The 19,725-nt window shown below is 46.4% G+C and overlaps 1 protein-coding gene across 2 annotated transcripts in view; it reads right to left on the bottom strand.

Moving 5' to 3' along the window:
* Nucleotides 1-16,596, bottom strand: part of pvrl2l (PVR cell adhesion molecule related 2 like) — a 226,162-nt gene extending 209,566 nt beyond the window's left edge. For both annotated transcript variants that reach the window (XM_028400098.1, XM_028400097.1), the window contains exon 1: nucleotides 16,128-16,596. In XM_028400098.1, coding sequence (XP_028255899.1) covers nucleotides 16,128-16,206 — 79 coding nt within the window. In that variant the 5' untranslated portion in view covers nucleotides 16,207-16,596. The remainder of the gene's footprint in view (nucleotides 1-16,127) is intronic.
* Between the last annotated feature and the right edge of the window lie 3,129 nt (nucleotides 16,597-19,725).

Here is a 19,725-nt window from a genome sequence, read left to right as displayed (position 1 = left end):
ACCCTAAGCTCCTCTGATATTACAGCGTTACATAACACTGACATGGTTTTTATACTCCTCCTCATATTTGATGGCTAAATTTGACTACTAGCTGCAAACTATTCAGCACAAAGAGGCAAACAAAGTTATCTCATGAATACTGTGATTCTGCTGAGGAAAATAAAAAGTGTGGAGTCGCTGACAGAACAGCCAGACATTTCCCTCAGGGCTCAGTGAATACCAAAACAGAAATAAGATCCAAATAACTGAGATTTTACTCAGTGGACAATAATAAAAGAGCAGAAAAAAAACAGTAAAAATAGAAGATTTGAACAGTTACCAGTCGGAATTACAGCCAGCATCTTTAAATGATTAACAATATTTGGAATTTCTGACACAATGCACTGAGATATCACTGACTAATGAAAAATAAACTTTCTGTTCATCCCAGCCTCCTTCAGACAGTTTTTATTATTCACACTTGTTGATTTAGGCTGAAATCAAAGTGAAGGTTACATGAGAGGGAAAATACAAGTGAGAGCAGCAAAGAAAGCCAATACGATGGATTGATTAAATAGAGGAAGAGGAGAGGAGAGGAGAGGAGAGGAGAGGAGAGGAGAGGAGAGGAGAGGAGAGGAGAGGAGAGGAGAGGAGAGGAGAGGAGAGACAGGATGACGAAGAGAAGGAGGAGGAGGAATGATTGGCAAACAGAGGAGGCGAATACCGGGAAGAGGAGAGTGGAGGTGATGAATGACAAATAAAGGAGAGGAGGGCAATGATGAGGAGGAAAGGTGAGAGGAGAGGAGAAGAATAACAAAGAGGAGAGAGGAGAGAAGAGGAGAGAGGAGAGGAATGCCAAGTGAAGAGAGAAAAGAAGTGGGGGTAAGTGACACATAAAGCAGCACAAATATAGTAAAGGAGGCAAAAGAGGAAATGAAATGACAAAATGACGGGAGGAGGAGGAGGAGGAGGAGGAGGAGGAGGAGGAGGAGGAGGAGGAGGCAGGGTGAGGAGCAGAGTTTATGAGGAGAGGACAGCAGGAGAGGGGTGATTACACTACACAGCCTGCAGCCTGACAGTCATTTACAATGTGCACTGTTGCCCGTTTATGGTAATGAAACGTGTGAATGCAGCGAGTGTTGTAACCTGTATTGATCCGAGATGTGCAGCTGTCACACACACACAGAGACAGACAAACATGCTAACCTGTGGTCAGATCAAGGACGGATGCACAAACTAAAATTAGCCTGCGTGGAGAAATCAAGGACATGAGACACAAAATGATCATTAATGCAAGAGATGCTGAGCAGCAGGAGGAGGAGCTCAGAGAGGATGAATGTCAAACTTTTGACTGGAATGGGGACGTGTGAGTGATGTCACTGGGTTTTAGAATAAAACAGACATTTATGTCACAGTTTTAGCACAGAGCGTCTCATTTGCATATCATCTGCATATTTATATACCAGCCAACCAACCTTCAAGATCCAAAGCAATGACAGAGGAGTTACTTTGGGCAGCTTCTCAGAGGTGCACCGGGTGCTGCTACAATGCATTCTGGGACATGTAGGCACAGCAATACGCTGTGCAAGCAGAAAAAAAAAATGGAAGCCTAGAGGGATGTATTCCTTCAATTGACAACAATTAACGTCAACACCGACTGGACGGCCACATGAAAAGCCTCTCGGATGTCAGACAGGATGTGTGCTGATGGCACCAAAAGCTCAGCACAGCTTTAGATGATGCAATCTTCAAGCTGCGTTACTGCTTCTTTTTTTTTTTTTAAATTTAAATCTAATTTTTTAAGAAAATATTTTATCCAGGGCTCCTTCATCCTGACGAGCAGCCAACATAAGCATGAACAGCTCGGAAGCATTTCAAATCTCAGGTGGAGAGCAGATTGTTGACAGAGCTGGAGGTGACCCACTTCCACACGGCACAGGAAACAACAGTCATGGGTGTCACACGCATACAAACACATGGGAACCTTCCCCTTTAAAACACAGATCAGTGTGTGAGCCTGTGTGTCAGTGTGTGTGTGTGTTTTGAAGACAGACTTGATTAATCAAGCTTCACATTAATCAAAACTGACTTGTAGCTCTGGTTTTAATCTCACTGCTGCTCTGAGCTTTTTAATAACACACAATCATTTATTGGATTAGGTACCAGCTGCTGTGTGTCCTGTTCTTGTTCAATTCTTCCTTGTTCCAAATATGGCACCGGGCTAATTAACTCTGAATGCATGTTCAGAGTGTCACCTCTGTTTGATTCCCACCGACCTGCACCGAGGTCTGAGCGCCTCCTCTGTGGAGTCAAACAGACGGAGGCTTCTGAATCACTTCCAGTTCGTCCTCTAAATTGGTCGGACACGTCATCTGCGAGCTATCATTTATACCAGTGCATCAAACAATGGGCTGCAGTGTGTCTACACTATACTGTTCTCAACAGTAATTAATCCATCTGTGGCCATATATTAGACAATGACTTTCTTATCGTGTGTGTGTGTGTCGCAGATGATACCAATGGTGGGTGTGCTGACACATCTGTGACAATAATCCTTCCACTGGTGGAAGTCCTGCCAATCAACTAACAAGCCAGCAAAACAGACAAAGAGGAGGAAGAGGAGGAGGAGGAGGAATCCGTGTCATTCACTCGTCCTTTTGCCCAACAACAAGAAGGCTGCGGCTGCACAGCTGCCACGTCTGGCTTTTAGAGATAATTTTTATGGCAGTTTTTATTTTATTTGAACACTAGTAGTTCAGCTAGAAGGGGGGGGGGTGGGCACAGGGGCAGATGATGAAATGAGATAATGGTCAAAATTGAACTGGGGCGGTCACAGTAACCAAGAACGCAACAAAACCCGACAATAAGGACAGGCATTATACAGACGAGCATCCAGGACACAGCGACTCCTGCGTTCTCCATCAGCTGCTGTGTGGTTTAAGCACCAAAACTGCTTGGTTAAGTTTAGAAAATGATCATGGTTTTTGTTAAAAGAGATACCAGCGCAACAGTTGGCTGTGTTTTCCTAAAGAAAACATGTGATTGTTATTCTACTAGTGTCTATTTTAATGGACAAACACCCAGCCCTCAGCTGTCACACTGCCACAGCTCAGCGCGGGTAAACAGGGGACGGTTTAGTCAGTCGTCATCTCTCTCTTGGTTTCACTCCATCATCCACACATGCAAACAGCTTCTGCAAACTCTGAGAGAGAGAGACACACACACACACTCTGCCCACGCCCACCTCACCGCGAGCAGAGAAGAAGACGAGAGTTCAGAGAGATGACACAGGAAAAGACTTAAAAAACAGCTTTTATCTGTTTTCTGTGAGAAGAGTCTGCGACAGGATGGCTGTCAAGGGGGCCGCCGCTGAGTGGTTCCACCACACTGAGAGTCACTCTGTGTGTGTGCGTCTGCCTGCATAGCAATTACTGCATGTATGTGGCAGAGAATCAGTGTGCCCAACGGACCGCACAGGGATCGCTGTCTGAGCACAGCACTTGTGTGTGTGTTCAAGTTCAAGGGGTGTGTGAGAGAGAAGATTCACATGTATGACCTCCTCCCCCCATCAGCCACCCGCCAGCAGATCCACACTGCGAGAATAAAACATGAGAGCAAGAGTGAAGGAGAGCGAGACGGAGACGAGGAGGAGAGGACGGGGTGGGAGGGGAAGGTTAGGACCCTCGCACTCCTCTCAACACGTTCCAATCCTCCTGTCCTCGCTCACTCCCTGTCATTTTCTGGAAGAAAGGGGCCAGTGAACTGACACTCTACAGAGAGTGTGAGAGTTGTCACAGCATACTAACCTCAGCATCCCAGCAATAGAAAAAAAAAAGAGCCAGGAATGGAAGCAACAGCATGACGGTTCGGTCAGACCTGTCAAACACAGGGTGAACCCAGAGCCGGAAGTTCCAGCCAGCAAACAGCCCTGCTGCAGCCGGCTCCACACACACACACACTCACTCTGCTAATTGGCATTTAACCCATCGTGCCCGTTGCCTGTTTGCTTCTAACAAGCAATTACATGATTCTCACTATCATCTCAAACCAAGTGAGTTGTTACGGAGCGATGATAAGCCGGTTCAACAGGATCAGCTGCAAAGTTTAAATGCACTGCGTTCAAATTTCTGAATTCATGATGACAGTAATTTAACACTGCATGACTCAATTATATAAAATGTAAATGATTGGTATGCAAAAGGATTTCATCAGCCTGTAAATCACATCTTTCTTTTTATAGAGCCCCGAGAATCTCTGCCTGTCATGTTTTTTAATGCGGTAAACAGAAAATGTGCCGTTATATTTATGCAAAACAGACACATGATGTTCATCATCATCTTCATTCTCCTTTGGAAGGACACAAAGATGATCCCACTGCAACAATTATGGAGGAGAATCCAGGACCCGAGCCACGGCACACAATCCTGTGTAAACCACTTTTCCCATGGTGCCTGATGGGAATGTGCCAGCAGCACTGCCAGCCTCCGTCACGGCTGAGCAGGAAAATATGAAAATATAAAAAGGACCATACTTGCATTTTTTAGTCCATTACATTTGAATACAGTCATTCAACTTGCATGAGACAATTAAGCTCATTTTTTGACAAACACACGGACGGATTATTGTGAATTTTTGTCCCCTGAAGTGGAGCAGCTGCAGCTTGGCTGCAGAATGAGGCGAATCAGGAGTCCAGAGGAAAAAAGAAAATAATGAAACCACAGGCCTCCTCCTCCACTGTCAAGCTTCTGCACGTTGATTAAATACTCTGATTAAACTAATCTAATCCTGCATGATCGCTGCTAACACCACCTCACAGACAGACAACAGCCATCAGCATGGATAACTCCGCCCACACACCTCCGTCCTGAGGCGGCGGCGTCCTCCTCAGACTTCAGCGTTCAGTCATCTCCTGTCCGCAGAAACATCATCCATCATCATGATCTCCACCTCCACCGACAATATGCGAGCTCTACATCACCACCAAATCCACTCAGATTCCATCCAAGTGCCTCACTCACCAGAATTAAATCATGGACGCCCGCCAACTCTCCGGAGCTGAACTATGATAAATCAGACAATCATCACTCTCAGATCCAGAACATCTGGCTCAACAGCAGCCGCTCCACTCTGCCTCCCGCCCGCATTTTCTACGCCGATTCTTCACTTTGATTTCACGTTCTGTGCGTTAATATGTTTTCATTATTTTGGATAATGTTTTTTTTTTATATGAATCTTACAAATTAAGTTAATTCTGGACAGAAACTTGTGAACTTATCGTGTAAAACAAAGTTTAAAAAGGTCAAATGTGACTGAAGCCTGTTTTCTGTTTGTTGTCCTGTTAAAGACGACTTCTGAAGAGGCACATGGGGATTCAATCATCAATTATTTTGGCTGATTTTGTGTGTTTAAGCACAGCTTTAGCGTTCAGCTCTGTGGCTGTCATCCTTCTCCTCGTTCCATCACCGTCCCATTTGGCCAGTTTCACATTGTTGATGACAGTAAGGAAGCGAGTGATGTTCCAAAGCTTCTCATTAGCACGTTCCCCTTCACACAGCCTTTCATACTGAAAAATGCCTGATTTCACTCCAAACCTATTTAACTTTTCACTTCAGACACGGCCACTTGGTACATTTGCAGTCAGAAACCCAGAAGCTTATAGCTTAGACACCCACCGAGTCAAGAGAAACGGCATGCTGGGAAGAGGAGAGGACACACATGAAAGAGCTGCGCACATCTCATTAGCACCCTTTTCTCTGCGTCCAGCCGGCTAAGCGGGCAGCCGCTCCAGCACCCAGCAAGACGCTCGCTACGGTGGGGAAAAAGAGAGCGGCTGGAGTGTCACGCTTCCAGATGCATCCCCGGGGATTAAGAAATCATCCTCACAATTCCAACAGCCCACCACCTGGAAATAGACTCTGGGATGAAGGGGCAGATAGGTCAGAGGCCCAGGAGCAGAAGTCATTTTCTATTTTCCCAATTCCAGCTCCTTAGTTAATGGAGTTTTTTGAAGTAAGCATCAACACACCACGGGAGGGAGAAGGCGAGGAGCTTCCTCAGAGCACCGGGCAGAAACAGAAAATTAACAATATCATATTTTTTACAGCTCTAGCAGAAACGTGGATGTGTTTTTGTGAGGCCTGTGCAGTATTAATCTGAATAAGATTGTGCAGGCTGAGGCCACAGTTTAGCAGTTAATTTTAAAAAACCAAGGCGGTGGATGCTCAGCCAGCTTCGGCTCAGCTCCCCTCATGTAAACATGAGCGATAAAAGCGCACACTCCGACATCACAGGCCTGAAACTCCCCCGCCTGCACATCAACACTCAAACAGAGTTTCTGAGTTTCTTCACCTTGACAGGATCTTTACCTAAAACTTTTTGGACAGGGTTAGAATCACAAACAGCACAATGCATCCAACATGCAACATGCAACACTATAGATGACGCAGAAAATACTTATAGTTATCATGTGTACACAATACTCTGAGCAACCGTCAGAAATATGAAAATATAGCAGAGAAACCTCACTCAGTACATTTGTTGGGCCTGAAGGAAAAACACTGATCAATGTAAACATCATTTTGTTTGAACAACGTTACACATGGGAGACCTTTACAGACACATGCTGCTAAACCAAAAATAAAATCCTATTTTTTGATTTTCCAGGTTTGACAGAAGCCTCAGGAGCTGGTGTGTTAGGGCGTGCACGCACCGCCTCGTACACTGCAGCCTCCGCGGCCCCAAACAGGGTAAGCGGTTTACAAAATGGATGGAGGGATATTCCAGTTTCAATGTGGCAAGCAGATTAGCAGATTACTGCAATAATTGGCCAGCTCATAATAACACAGTTACTCTTTTTGTTAGCCAGCTACAGTATGCGACCTAATTTAATATGCTTTGTCAACCACTGGCTCAGATTTAGATGCAGTTAATGCATTGGAGGGGAGGGGAGGGGAGGGGAGGGGAGGAGAGGAGAGGAGAGGAGAGGAGAGGAGAGGAGAGGAGAGGAGAGGAGAGGAGAGGAGAGGAGAGGAGAGGAGAGGATGTGTTTCTGTCTTTCTCTGTCTGTCACACTGACTCACATCCTCACCCATCACACAGTCCACAGTGGCTGTATCACTGCAGCTAACAGAGGGAGCTTGTCAGAGGCTTCACTCACATATGAGGCTCTAACGGGTCCTCACACAGATGGATAAGTGTGCACACATGACCCCTCAACATGGATCACTCTCACTGTAGCATGCTGGACCTCCTTATTGTTACAAAACGACACATGACTACACACATTCCAACAGTGTGAATCAGACTTGTGTTTGTGTTTAACGTTTGTGCGGAGGCTTCAGACGACCAACGGGCTCTCTGAACCGCACGGTGCCGACAACGACACACAGAGGATCCCAGGACGACAGATGTTCAGCAGCAGCTATTTACAAGCAGTAGCCTCACTAATCTGTTTGTGCTTTCATTTGTTCTAATTGAGAAGGGCTTGGACCGCATCCTGTCATACAAAAAAGAAACAGCCGAAGACATCTGGCTGACTGACAGGTAAGTGTAGGCATCAAAAGCAGCAGGGAGGAGAAATAATGAAATGAGCTGCAGAAGAAAGCCCACAGGGCCTGCAGAGAGGCGCCGGGCTATATCTCAAGTCATTTGACGATGATATACTATTAAAGAAGAAAATAGAAAACCTGCCTTTGAAAGAATTCTGTAATTCTATCATGCAAATGAAAACGTTCATCGGCGGTTGCCAAAGGACCAGATGTCTGGTTCTGTCTGGAATGCTGAATAGTTCCATGTCAAAAGAACACCGACCCTTTGTGTCACAAAAAAACTCGTCTCTAGATACCTGCTGAGTGAATGGTGTGAATACAGAGGTGACCCTCAGCTTTAGATTATGCTTAAGAAAAGCATTTTTTAAAGTGGGTTAGAGGGGTCTCACTGCTGTGTGGCTGTCTCTGCAAATCTCTCAATCAACACCTGAATTAGAGAGGGATCAGGTTTGACAGCGGCTGCCAGGAAGAGATGAGGGAGGATGGGGGGGCGCAACCTGTTTGTGCATCTGTGTTTGTGAAGCATTTGGATGCGAGCTCAGCGATTGGTTATATGAAATGAGGACAGAATGATTCAGCATACATCTGGGAACATCACCGGGTTTGAATGGCCCCCAGCTAGGAGCACACAAAGCCATACTCTTTACACACACCTGGGATTTAGACTACTGCTGCTGCAATTTAATTTTAATTAATTTAATATGCTGCAATTTTTCTTTTTTTGCTATTTTAAAGGGCACAATCTTAACATATTTTAATCTAAATCCCAATCCTATGTTGTGAAGTTGCAACGATTAGTCAATGAATGGAAAATCTTGTCTGGAAAATGGAGGATTTCCAGGACATGTTCACTGGTTTGTCCATAAAATGTCTAATTGTAAAGGGATGCCCTGATCACATGATCAAAAATCGGGCCCAATTACGTGGTTTCACACTCGATCCGAATCAGATGTTACCCGATCAGGACTCAGATATATGGTATAGATGGTTCTCTGGCTTGTAGTGTAGGGGGGTGATTGTTGGTTTGGGTGCGAGAAGTCCTGGGTTGGAGACTGGGATGAGGCAGTTACTCTGTGCAAGTTCCCAGTTTGGAAAGAAGTATTTAGGAACTGGGCCAATGTGCTCTCAGACACACACACACAGAGTTTTGCACAACTCATTTTAGTAACATTTATATGCAGGACATCAAGATAGCACAAATGAGCGCAGTGAGTGACCTACCGCTCGCCTTTGTAGAGAATTTTAGAAGTATCGGATCAGGACTTGGTCAAAATCAAATGAGGCAAAAAAAACAGATCGGGACATCCCTAAACATAAAGATCTTCACCTTAGAGCAGGGTGTCCCATTACTTTTGGTCATGTTGTGTATATTGTTTCTTTACTTTCATTATTTTTTTTTTTTTTTGCTCAAACCTCAAACATGACCCACAATGCAACACCTTGGTCTGAGGGGTGTTATGCTAACAGCAGCTGTAGCCTTGAACCACCGGCCTAAAGAACAACCTTTTTTCAGATCAACAGACTGATGTAGACAAACTTTATCAATCGGGCAAGCACATAGTTTTCTCACGTCCATTTCTGGAACCAATTAATCAAAGACACAGAGTCACAGTGATGTCCAAACCCTGCTCTGTGCATCTAAGAAAACACACTGTAGGGACCATTCATCTCAAATAATGGGCCTAATCACACTGTGCAGCAGGTCTGTGCTACAGATGATGTTTAAACACACACACACATCCAGTGACCTCTCTCTGCTGCGGATGATACTTTAACTGCTGAAGCCTGACAGGAACCCAGGTCTCATTGTTAATATAAAATGCAGACTGGTTCCCGTCAGTCACCTGACAGGCGCGGAAAGCATGGAAGTGTCTGCCAGGAAATAATCCTGGAAAACATGCAGCCTGACAAACCTAATTGTCACATCCGTGTGTTTCTCACATGCAACTGCTTTGTTATTCAGGGCTGAAATAACCACAGCCTGTCTATTGAAAAATGACAAAAAATGATCTAATTAAATATGGCATGTGTTGGAGCATGATGAAGGGGGGGGGGGGGGGGGCAGAGGCAGAAGTAAATGGGCTGTAACTCTAAATGACACCAGCATTCTTCTTTAATGTGTGCGTGTGCTGCATAGAAACGTTCTGCTGTGTGAACAGTGCTGCTCTGTGAAGAGCGGAGGGAGAAGATGTTGGCTTGCGTTATGCAAATGAGAAACAACACTGTCAGAGCGGGTGCTGTTGATCAGCATCGACACACACACACAGAGACTGTCAATTTAGACAATGATATTGAAGCAGCCAAGGACGATAACGGAGAGCTGTGCACAAATCCTCGTCTTTTTAGCCCCGTTTCATTTTAACATTTCATCAATACAGACAGAGCCACCTCCTCCCCCCTCCTCCCCCCTCCTCCCCCCCTTCTCCCCCCTCCCTCTCTATAGCTGCTGACCTCCACAACTTGTTGCTAACAGTCTCCAGGCTGCACAGAGCTGGAGGGTTATTTATGGACAGGGAACCAGAGATAAATCGATGCTCACTCTATTCTTTCCCAATTCCATTTGCATTACTTCAGCTGGGTGTCGAGTTTCTTCACTCTCTCTTCACAAAACACATTAAGGTTGGCTTTGTTCACCACTTGTTCCACTAAGTGTGGAAATTAAGGATAAAGGTAGAGCTGTAAAAATACGTCGTAACAGCTTTTGGGGTAAACAGAAGAGGCTGACAGGGTGTCAGACCCGGAACGGTGAAGGTTAAAAACCTAAAAATAACTTGGACTGTGAATATCTGTTATTAGCAGAAAGACAGACCAGGAACTGTAGACACATTCTGGAGGCAATTAACACCAGTCTGGCCTTTTCTGGCACAGTACAACATGAACCAGGAAAGGAAATTGACTTACTGGCTTCTAGGATTTGTAGCTACATCCCCTGCACTGTAAAAGGTCTCACTTTCCAACCAGTCACCCAACATGCAACAGGAGAGGATAAGCTTCTAAACTGGCATGCTAAGTGTCCAAATGAACAGAAACTACGAGCTCCTAATTCAGATTTAATGCTGCCAGTACTGTCACAGCACTGCTGCTCCTCTATGATCCCTCTGTAGCTTAAGCTAAAGGAGCCTTAATGACGCAAATGATGTAAACAATATTAGTGCGGTTAATAATCGCCCACATGGGTACAGGAGGAAATGTCACCGAGTCTGACCCACCGCTGCACTCCCAGCACTTTCCATTTAGTCACCAGCAGACTATATGTGGAGAGGAAACAGTGAGCGAACGGGAGGACGCAGCGGTGAGCTCAGGACAGTCTGGGAGACAGAGCAGGGACTCTTGTCTAAACATTTTCACACTTTTGAATTCTCCCCCCCGCTCGCTCCATCCTATTCCAAACAATGAGGCCTGGAAGAGCTGAGAGCAGCCGAGTGGACGGAGGGAGGAAAAGGAGAGGGGGGGGGAGGAGGAGGAGGTGGGGGTTGTACTGGCACCCTTTTTAATTCCACCAAAAGCTGTTCCAACAAAAGGGCTCCCACACGGGAGCCGGCGTGGACCAGCAGCCAGCCAGGCCGGCAGAAAACAGGGTCGCGAGCAAAAAGAATGAGTGTGAAAGAGAGGGTGAGAGAATAAGACTGAGGGAGTAAGAATGAGTGCCTGAAAGACTGGGCTGGATTTCCTTTATTCTGCATGTCGGTAAAGGTCAAACTAGGGAAGGAGGCCACATTGATCAAACGTGTGCGTGCATGCAGGAGAGTTTGTGTGTCCATTTCCAAGTGATCTGTGAAGGCATTCATGATGTGATAAAAGCTGACTGGACCCTGAGAGCAGAAAAAAAAACAACCTCCCAGTGACCATCCTTGGACGGGCTTCATTGTGATTCATGGCCCCGTTCCTGTTGCTGCGCTCGGTAATCCCTCTTCCCACTGACACCTGTTTGCTGAAGAATCACAAAGTATGCCAAGGTGTTAGCCGTGATACGGTTTATTTCGAGAAACGCGATCCGGAATTTGCTTAGTAACCTGTTTCCTCAGAGGCTGAATTAAAAGAAAAGAGGGGAGAGGAGGAGGAGGGAACTGCTGACCAAGTGCAGACACATGCCTGTTGGCAGGCGGAGTGATGAATTAAAACCTGCTTCCTGGACTTCCAGCGAGTTTGGAGTGATGGGAGCTTCTTACAGAGTCCAACCTCTCCCCTTAATTACAGCTAGTGTCTACAAAGACATACACACAGTGCACATAGTTGCACAACAAAGAGATGTGAAATTGTCTCCGCCACAAAAGTTGTATCCATGACAACCGGTTCCAAATCTCTGAGAGTGACCTACCGAGTCAACCCCTATCTGCGGCCGTTCACACTGCAATCAGGATTGTTTTAAAAAGGGGGCTCCTCAAAACCACTGTACAAAAAAAAGCACACAAACAGCATTATGCAAGACCCTGCAACACAAACGCTACAAGTCCATCTTCCTCCGGCCCACAAGGAATTCTGGGAACTCATTAACATTTTAATCTCTGATCGATACCAAAGCCCAGAGGTAACAATTAAACAGAAATGCAGACAAACAAGTCACGGTGTGATGCCACACAAGCACGAGTCTGTCAACCAACGGGGCTGCAATTCAAAGGAAAAGTTCTCTCAAAGCAGCAACACTTGTCGTGTTTTTGTGAGAGAGTTATCACCACAACATGACAGCTGAAATAAAGACAAAACACTAGCAGCGCCTCACATTACACTATGCAGTCTGTGACACAGTGAGTCCCCCCCCACACGCCTCATCAGGAGGAGCCTCTGACTTTTGACTCTGAGGGCGTGTTTCAATCAGCAGGTCAAAACCTAAAAAGGCTCATTTCAGCAGCCCGCTTTTATAACGTGACGGATCTCAGCTCTGGAGGAGGATCAACAGGTGCAGCATCTGCAGTGACGCTTGGGTCTGCCGTAGCAAACGGAGCCAAATGTACCTGTCGATCTGTGCTCCGCCTCTAACCTGTCATCACAAGGTGGGGTGCTTGGCCAGCAGTCAGGTGAGGTGTTCCAGGTATGTCCAACTAGAAAAGTAGACACACTGGAGGAATCATAGCTGGCCTGGAGGAGCTGGAGGAGGTGACCGGGGAGTGTAAGGCCTGGGCTTCCCCGCTTAGGCTGGACCCCAACCCCAGGGAAAGTAGAAGAAGAAGAAATGGATTAATGGCTCGGTGCTCATGCTGAACGGCAGAGTCAGGAACTCTGAGCCATGCCTCTGTCAAAACAAAGATGTGGCAAAGATCCCACATGCAGCCCAAGTCCAATTTCTGTCCCGGTGAACAAGAAGGAAAGAAGAACCTGCCTGGTGAGGGGTGCTCCAAGCCTTACAGCAGCCCTTTGGCTACTTTACAGTGCCAGCCATCAGGGAATGCAGAGGACTGAGGACCTGGTCCCACAACAGGCCAGGATCAGGTTCTTCTACCTGTTGGCTGTTGGATGAGTTCTATGACAGGCTCCCTGGTACCCTGGTTAGCATCTGTAGCTAACTGTGTAGCACAATGCTACTGTGTTGATTATTTTCATTCATGTTTTGTTGCCTTCATAGCCAAGGACAAAATCAAACCCTCTAGGCCTAACAGCTACCGATAATAAACAAGCAAAAAACTAAACTGTTAAAAGCTGGAGCCTGTTATCAAGCAGCTCTTTTCATTGACATTTCAACCCAGCAATGAAACCTCTGACTCTCAAGGTAACAATGGCTGCCCCTCCCTCACCTCGGCTCCACAAACGCACACAAGACGCACTCCTTGACATTTAGTCTATCTGCCATCAGCTGAGACCTCCACACTTTTTAAAGCTGGGCCCCGGGGGGGGGGGGGGGGGGGGGGGGGGGTCAGGTGACTACACGGGGGTTCAAAAACACAAAGTGAGAACAGAAATCTCTTTAAACTGTGATAATTACTGGCATTTCATTCAAACTGCCCCATGTTTGGAAATAATGGGAAATATTCAGCCTGCGGCTTCTTTCTAATAATTAATCAACTAAAACATCCTGCAAAGAGAAAAATTTAAATAACTGTGCCACCTGCCCTCAAGGCCAATAAAACACCAGGCCAGCTCACAGATTAATGTCTTGAACTCTTGTGTTTTTACGATGTTTTTGAATTTTAATTACAGCTACTTTTCTATTAATCTGCCATTTTTTTTCTCCTCGGCAGTACGCTGCCCAGATGCCCCTCTGCCAGGGAACGTTTCCCACACCAGATGATGTACTACACCTTCCAGCTGACGTTTATTTGGTTTTAATTTAAAATGCGAGGCGAGCGATTGCTTCTTCTGCACTTGTGGAAACTCTCCACAGAGCCACGCCGAAGCACTGGCTACAAAAAAAATAAAAAAAATGTGCAAACAACAAACAACAACATGGCAAAGCAGATGATGAGTCATTAATAAGAGCTCTCTGTAATCAGGCCGTGCTGCTCTGAGGGCGATAATCATCGGCCGCCTGCTCTCCAAGCGATAAGCTAATCAGCCCTTCGTCTCCACCAAGCCGTCGAGGGGGCTCATCATCATTGACATTTCAGCACAGAACCGGGCCTATAGAGACGAGGAGGGGAGGGGGGGGGGACACCTGAAGTGACTTAATTATCATTGCTGCAGGATGATATCCTCTTAACTCTATTCTGCCCTTTAACATGCTTCTGTAACACGGCGGCGCCGTCGACCTCTCTTGATGACGCACTTCATTGTGCCGTGTAAACATGTTGACATGTTTGGAACAAGCACGAATCAAACTTCTGTGTTTCTGTGCCTCCAGTGTCAGTAACTCACAGGCTAAGTAGCTTCAACATGAGGTGTTTCCTCAGGCTCGGCAGTTGTGTTGTGTTGCATGTTGGAATTAATTCATAACCCGTGGGGATACTGTCATGACATCCTGACAGCTTCTTAACAATACAGACCTGATGCAGCAGTCTCAGCTGAATATCTGTCATCCTCACACCGACCTGTGCTGCACGGCTCACAGGCTCACCGCCGCCGCCTCACGCACCTCGCTCCTCAGTTCTCTGCCTTTGTCTTCTTCTTATATGCAGCAAGAGAAAAGCTGTCAGTGCAAAAGCTAATTCTAATCAAGGTTAAATCTTCCTCCTGCCTTGTACTCTCAGTAAAAATCACACTTCACGCCGTCACCTCTTATGCAACAGATGCTATAGGCTCCCTGGCTCTCAGACTTCGCCGTCCCACTTGCTTTGATCTCAGAGGCATCTCTCTGAGGAGCATCACGGCACAGGATGACACATCTCCCGGCTCCATAATGACCCATCTTCCCTTTTTCCTTGGTGACAATTTGGGGACAGCTCTGACAGATGATACTAGTTACACCCAGGTGAAAACAACAGGCTGACAGATTCGTACTGACAGAGCCAGATAACAGATTCTATGCCGATCACTACAGCCTGACTTCCTGCTGTTAGAAATTTTGTAGCCGATCCCAGCTGGGAATAAAAAAAATAAACAACCCTGGAAGTGGTTCCAGGTGGGAATCGGAGCAGATCTGTCTTTTGTTATCTCCATATAAGAACATGAAGGGTTGCATCCATGTTCATTGACATCTGTACATGTTTGTCATAGTGGGGTTTGCATGGATGTTGCATCACTTAAGTGTAAGTTTACAGTAGAGCTTAAGCTTCCATACTATTATCGGCTTATTACAGATCCAGCTGTATCCCAGCACAAAGCCAAACAAGTGCTTTTACTTTCTTAATCAATTTTAGAACAGTGTGCTGTTCTAAGTGCAGAGGCAGGCCAGCCTTTATTCACTGTGGTTTCAATGTTAAAAGGATTTTCTTCAAAACATTTTTATCAGCACTGAAAATTAATAAAGGGATATCTTACTTTTTTTACTATTAGCCTCTAAAACCAACCATTCTAATTAGCTAAATCAAATGCCGTTTCATGCAGCCTGCAGCCCGCAGAGACACAAGGCTGCAATGCTTCAAATGTTTTATCACACCATGAGTACAGAGGATCTTCATTAAGGGCTCTTGAGGAAGCTGGTGCTCACAGCTGAAGGGCCACCTGAGGAGCAGGGCCCGAGCAAAGCCTCACTCCCCCGCTGAGCCCGCGCTCCCCATCACCACCCTGTTGCTCCATAGACTGAAGACCAGTTTGTATAGGAGCGCGCTGACGGTCCGCCATCAGAGCAGCGCTCCATTTCCCTGCCACACTCTCCCGCAGGTGAACACAGATTACAGGTCAGCCGTGCGGGAAGGGCTTGCAGAGGCTCAGAGGGGATTAGGTTTCCTGAACAGTCACCTGCCGACTGAAGCTGTGAGGAATTAGGACAAAACACCACACACCAGGAGAGGAGAGCCACACCTCGTCCACAGAGGAGAGCAGACACACGCAGGTCTGGCAGAGCTCGGACAATAAACTTTTACAACAGGTCTTAGTCCACCAGACAGCAGCCAGAAATGACACGGATACACACACACACAGAGAGAGAGCGCAAACCACGCAGCGCCCAGTGCAGAGCCTGCGCCGTGCAGCTCTGAGGGTGCGCACAGTGAGGGCGCACGGGGCAGAGAGAGGCGCAGAGCCGCAGGGATTTCACAGACATCTGACACAGCTCCGGAGCTCCGGTCTTACCTTGAGCTGCGAGGAGGATCGCTGCTGCCGCCAGCCAAGTGTGTCCCACCGGGCAGCGCGCTGGGTAGTCTCTCGCCATTCTTCTCAACAGGGGACACTGTGGACGTAAATATCCACAAACAGCGCCGAGTGCCGCAGCCGGGCTCCAAATTATTCCCTCCTCGATCAGACGAAAAACTTGGAGCTCAGTTCAGACCGCCCGCGTTCAGCGCAGCCAAGTTGTTGCAGCGTCTCTGTCCTCCCGCGGTCCTCTGCTCAGTCCTCTCCTCAGTCAGGACCGCGTTCAGTTTCCTCTCAACGTTAATGACAGGAAGAGTCAAACCCCTCCCTGCGTGGCGTGTCGTGGCGTGGACCCGGCCGCAGTTGTGCACATGTAGCCCAGCGGCTGCTGGTGCGTCTCGGTCACGGCAAACAAGAGAAACAGAGAAACGAAACAAAGTGTGGACGGAGTGCGTGTGTGAGAGGAGAGTCTGTGGAGCTCCGTGTGGCCGATGCAGGGAGCTGAGTGGGGAATATCAGCGTGATGTCAGCAGAGCGTCACCAAGAGGAGAGCCGTAATACGGAGCCCTCACTGAGACGCAGCCGGCGCGCTTTAAAGGGCTGAGGCACGTCCGCATACCTGCGCCGCGAGCTCAGGGTGTGTTCTGACGACACTGTGCGTGTGCGTGTGCGTGTGCGCGCGTGCGTCTGCGCACGGGACTGACCAATGAGACAAACTGTTGCAGAAACGCAAAAAGTGACCCAGAATGCACTGCTGGTTCACACTGAGTCATCATTATTGTCATGAACGTGCATGGATGCATCATGTACCTGTGCAGTTTAACTCTTTAACCTCCATGTGCACAGCTGTCTCCTCCCTCGGCCACAGAAACTCTGGCTACTTCTGTTAGCTCATATAAAGCATATTTTACAGTTTGTGTTTTCCAAAATTGTGCAAACGTGACCACAGTCAGGAAAAGAAACGACATGATTTCCGAGAATCTCAAAAATAATGCATATATATATATATATATATATATATATATATATATATATATATATATATATATATATATATATATATATATATATATATATACTTTTTTAAAAAGTATTAAAAAATCTAAACCACAGTTACAGTTTTAAAGTTTCTTTAAAGGAGGTGCACACAAAACGGTTTTGTGCACATTAGTCATACTTGAGCTTTTTTAATCAGCGATCACACATTTGCGGTGTGAGAGGCAGAAGCAGAGTAACGAACATCTATACTGAGCAGAGTCAACCCACCACTCCACCTGTGCTGCTAGGAAACTAGAAGCGAGCACTATGCTGATGTGAGCGCGCCCACACAGAGCTGCACTTCTGTCAGTGTGAAACCAGGCAGGAATATCCATTATGAGTCATGGCTGTGTGGACGAGGACTTTGTCTTCCCCAGCCACCAGGCCTGGTCCTATCCAGCTGATCATCATACAGGTGGTTGGATGATGTATACTAGACACCACTTGCTCTGTTGTTGGACTGATGGCTGATACAGGTGAGGGTACAGTCCTCGGTTAGAGGGTCTGCTTTGGTACAAACTTTAGCTCCAGGCTTTCAGGAGCAGGACCACCAGCGCACACTGAATAAAAACGATAACACATCTTTCAGCGGTGATTATCAGCCACAGCACACAGCCATTCATCATTCAGTCAGAAGGACATCACTGAGAAATGCTTACATTGTCTGAGCAGCAGAGAAATGCTGCGACGGCAAAATCAAACCAATCATTTATCACATTAATTGATTTCCATCGACTGAGGGAGGATATAGGTGAGCGTCAGAGAGTACTGTAGCACAAACTGAAGCGTGTTTTTCTCTACATGTTGTGACCTATATAGATGTGTATAAACATCATGATGAGACCATCAAAACCAAACCCACCCTGGTTAAAAGTCTCTAAATAAGAGCTGCAGAGTTGAAGCAGCTCCATTTTTCTGTTGAATTTTTAAATATCTTTCCTTTTTTATGATGAATTTGGTCTCTTCCACCCACAAAACAAAAGTACAAGGAGACTTGCTCAGAAGAAATTGCAGACATAAATTCAGGTTTGCAGCACACAAGAGAGCCTTCAGGGACCGTGGGTGTGGAGGGAGGGGGGGTGTAGGCCTCTCTAGATGGATGCTGTCATTTACTTTGTTGTCCTCTGCTCTGAAACAGTGATGCTGAGAGGTTTTTTTTAAAGACAGAAATGTTTCAAACATGGATAAGTTGGAGAGAAATAAACAGAGCGCGCTCTCCTCGGCACAGGGAGGACGTTCTCCCGTCTGTTCAGCACGATAAGAACATCTTTGAAGTCAACTGCAGCCGTTTTGAAGTTTCTGCTGAAATAAGTTGCAGAAGCAGACTGAGAAATTTACTTTGTTCACATATTGTGAAAGGCAAGGCTCAATTAACTGGGCGATTGAGTCCGAGCTCCCGGACCATAAATCTAAACTCCACAGGGAGACATCTTTCCCTCGGCTTCGCTGTAAAATGATGTCATTAAGTCTGTTTGGAAGAGTGTTTATGAAATGCTCTCAGAGCCACAGCTGCTCAGTTCTAACCTACATTAGGGGGCGCTATGTGTGTTTACATGTGTCAGTTTGTGTATCTTGAAGATTCAGATTGATAAATCGAAGCGTCTTTCATCAGACCTGCATGTGTGAACTTCGCTGTCCTCTGAAACATGTGCACAGTTATTCCTTTGGGTGTCGTCTGTTTCACCGACAACAGAGAGCCGCTCAAGACACTGGATTTGTGGATGAAGTGCTCCAGAGGACAGTTAGACTGCACGTCCACAGAACAAGAAAGGCACAGAAAAGCTGCACTTTGTCGGCCTTTGGGTGATGTGGGAGCTGCTGTTGGCACCGCCGCGCTTCTTCTTCCCTCCAGTCTTTACAAGTTTGACACTCCAAAGTGACGACAACGCTCTGTGCATACACACTGGCAAAAAAACTGCATGAATTCTGACCTGACTGTTCTTCTTGACCCCAAAAATACACTTATAAATCATATCCACTGTATTCATATGACCACAAGAGGGCACCAGATGTGGACACACAGGTTGCTTTTAAAGCCTCGGGTAGACATATCTCCTGAGTGATAAACTGAGTGATTGTAATTCAGATCATGTTCAGCTGTTATTTAGCAAACTGTTTTCCACCAAAGTGAGTCAGGTTTTTGGGGGGATTAGCCAGCGGTCACACCTCTTACCTCAGAAATAACAACCATCCAGTCCTTCTGAGCTGCAGCTGCCTGAAAGTGCTGGAAAAATACAAGACATTTTTTTCCCACACTCTGATAAAACATCCAACCCAGCGCCAGCGGTGACAATGCAGCATCAGATATTTATGGCTCAAAATATTCTTTATCTACCCACTGATACCAGCGTGATAGAAGACGTGGTGTTCCTGCTTACAGTAACTGTGGTGCTCCCCCACCAGCTGCAGTAAGCCAGCAGTCACTGTCACCATGAGAACATCCCTCAGTCAAAGCACCCACCTGCCTGCTCCAGCTGCAGTGTTCACATAGTAATGAACTCCCTGCTCCAGCACCATCGTTTTAGTTTTTTCTTTTATTGTGGGAAATGAATGGAGCTGC

The sequence above is a fragment of the Parambassis ranga genome, chromosome 2 (assembly GCF_900634625.1).
Source record: "Parambassis ranga chromosome 2, fParRan2.1, whole genome shotgun sequence".
Classification (NCBI taxonomy): domain Eukaryota; kingdom Metazoa; phylum Chordata; class Actinopteri; family Ambassidae; genus Parambassis; species Parambassis ranga.
Note: the sequence above shows the minus strand (reverse complement) of the source record. Positions and strands in the feature narration are given on the sequence as shown.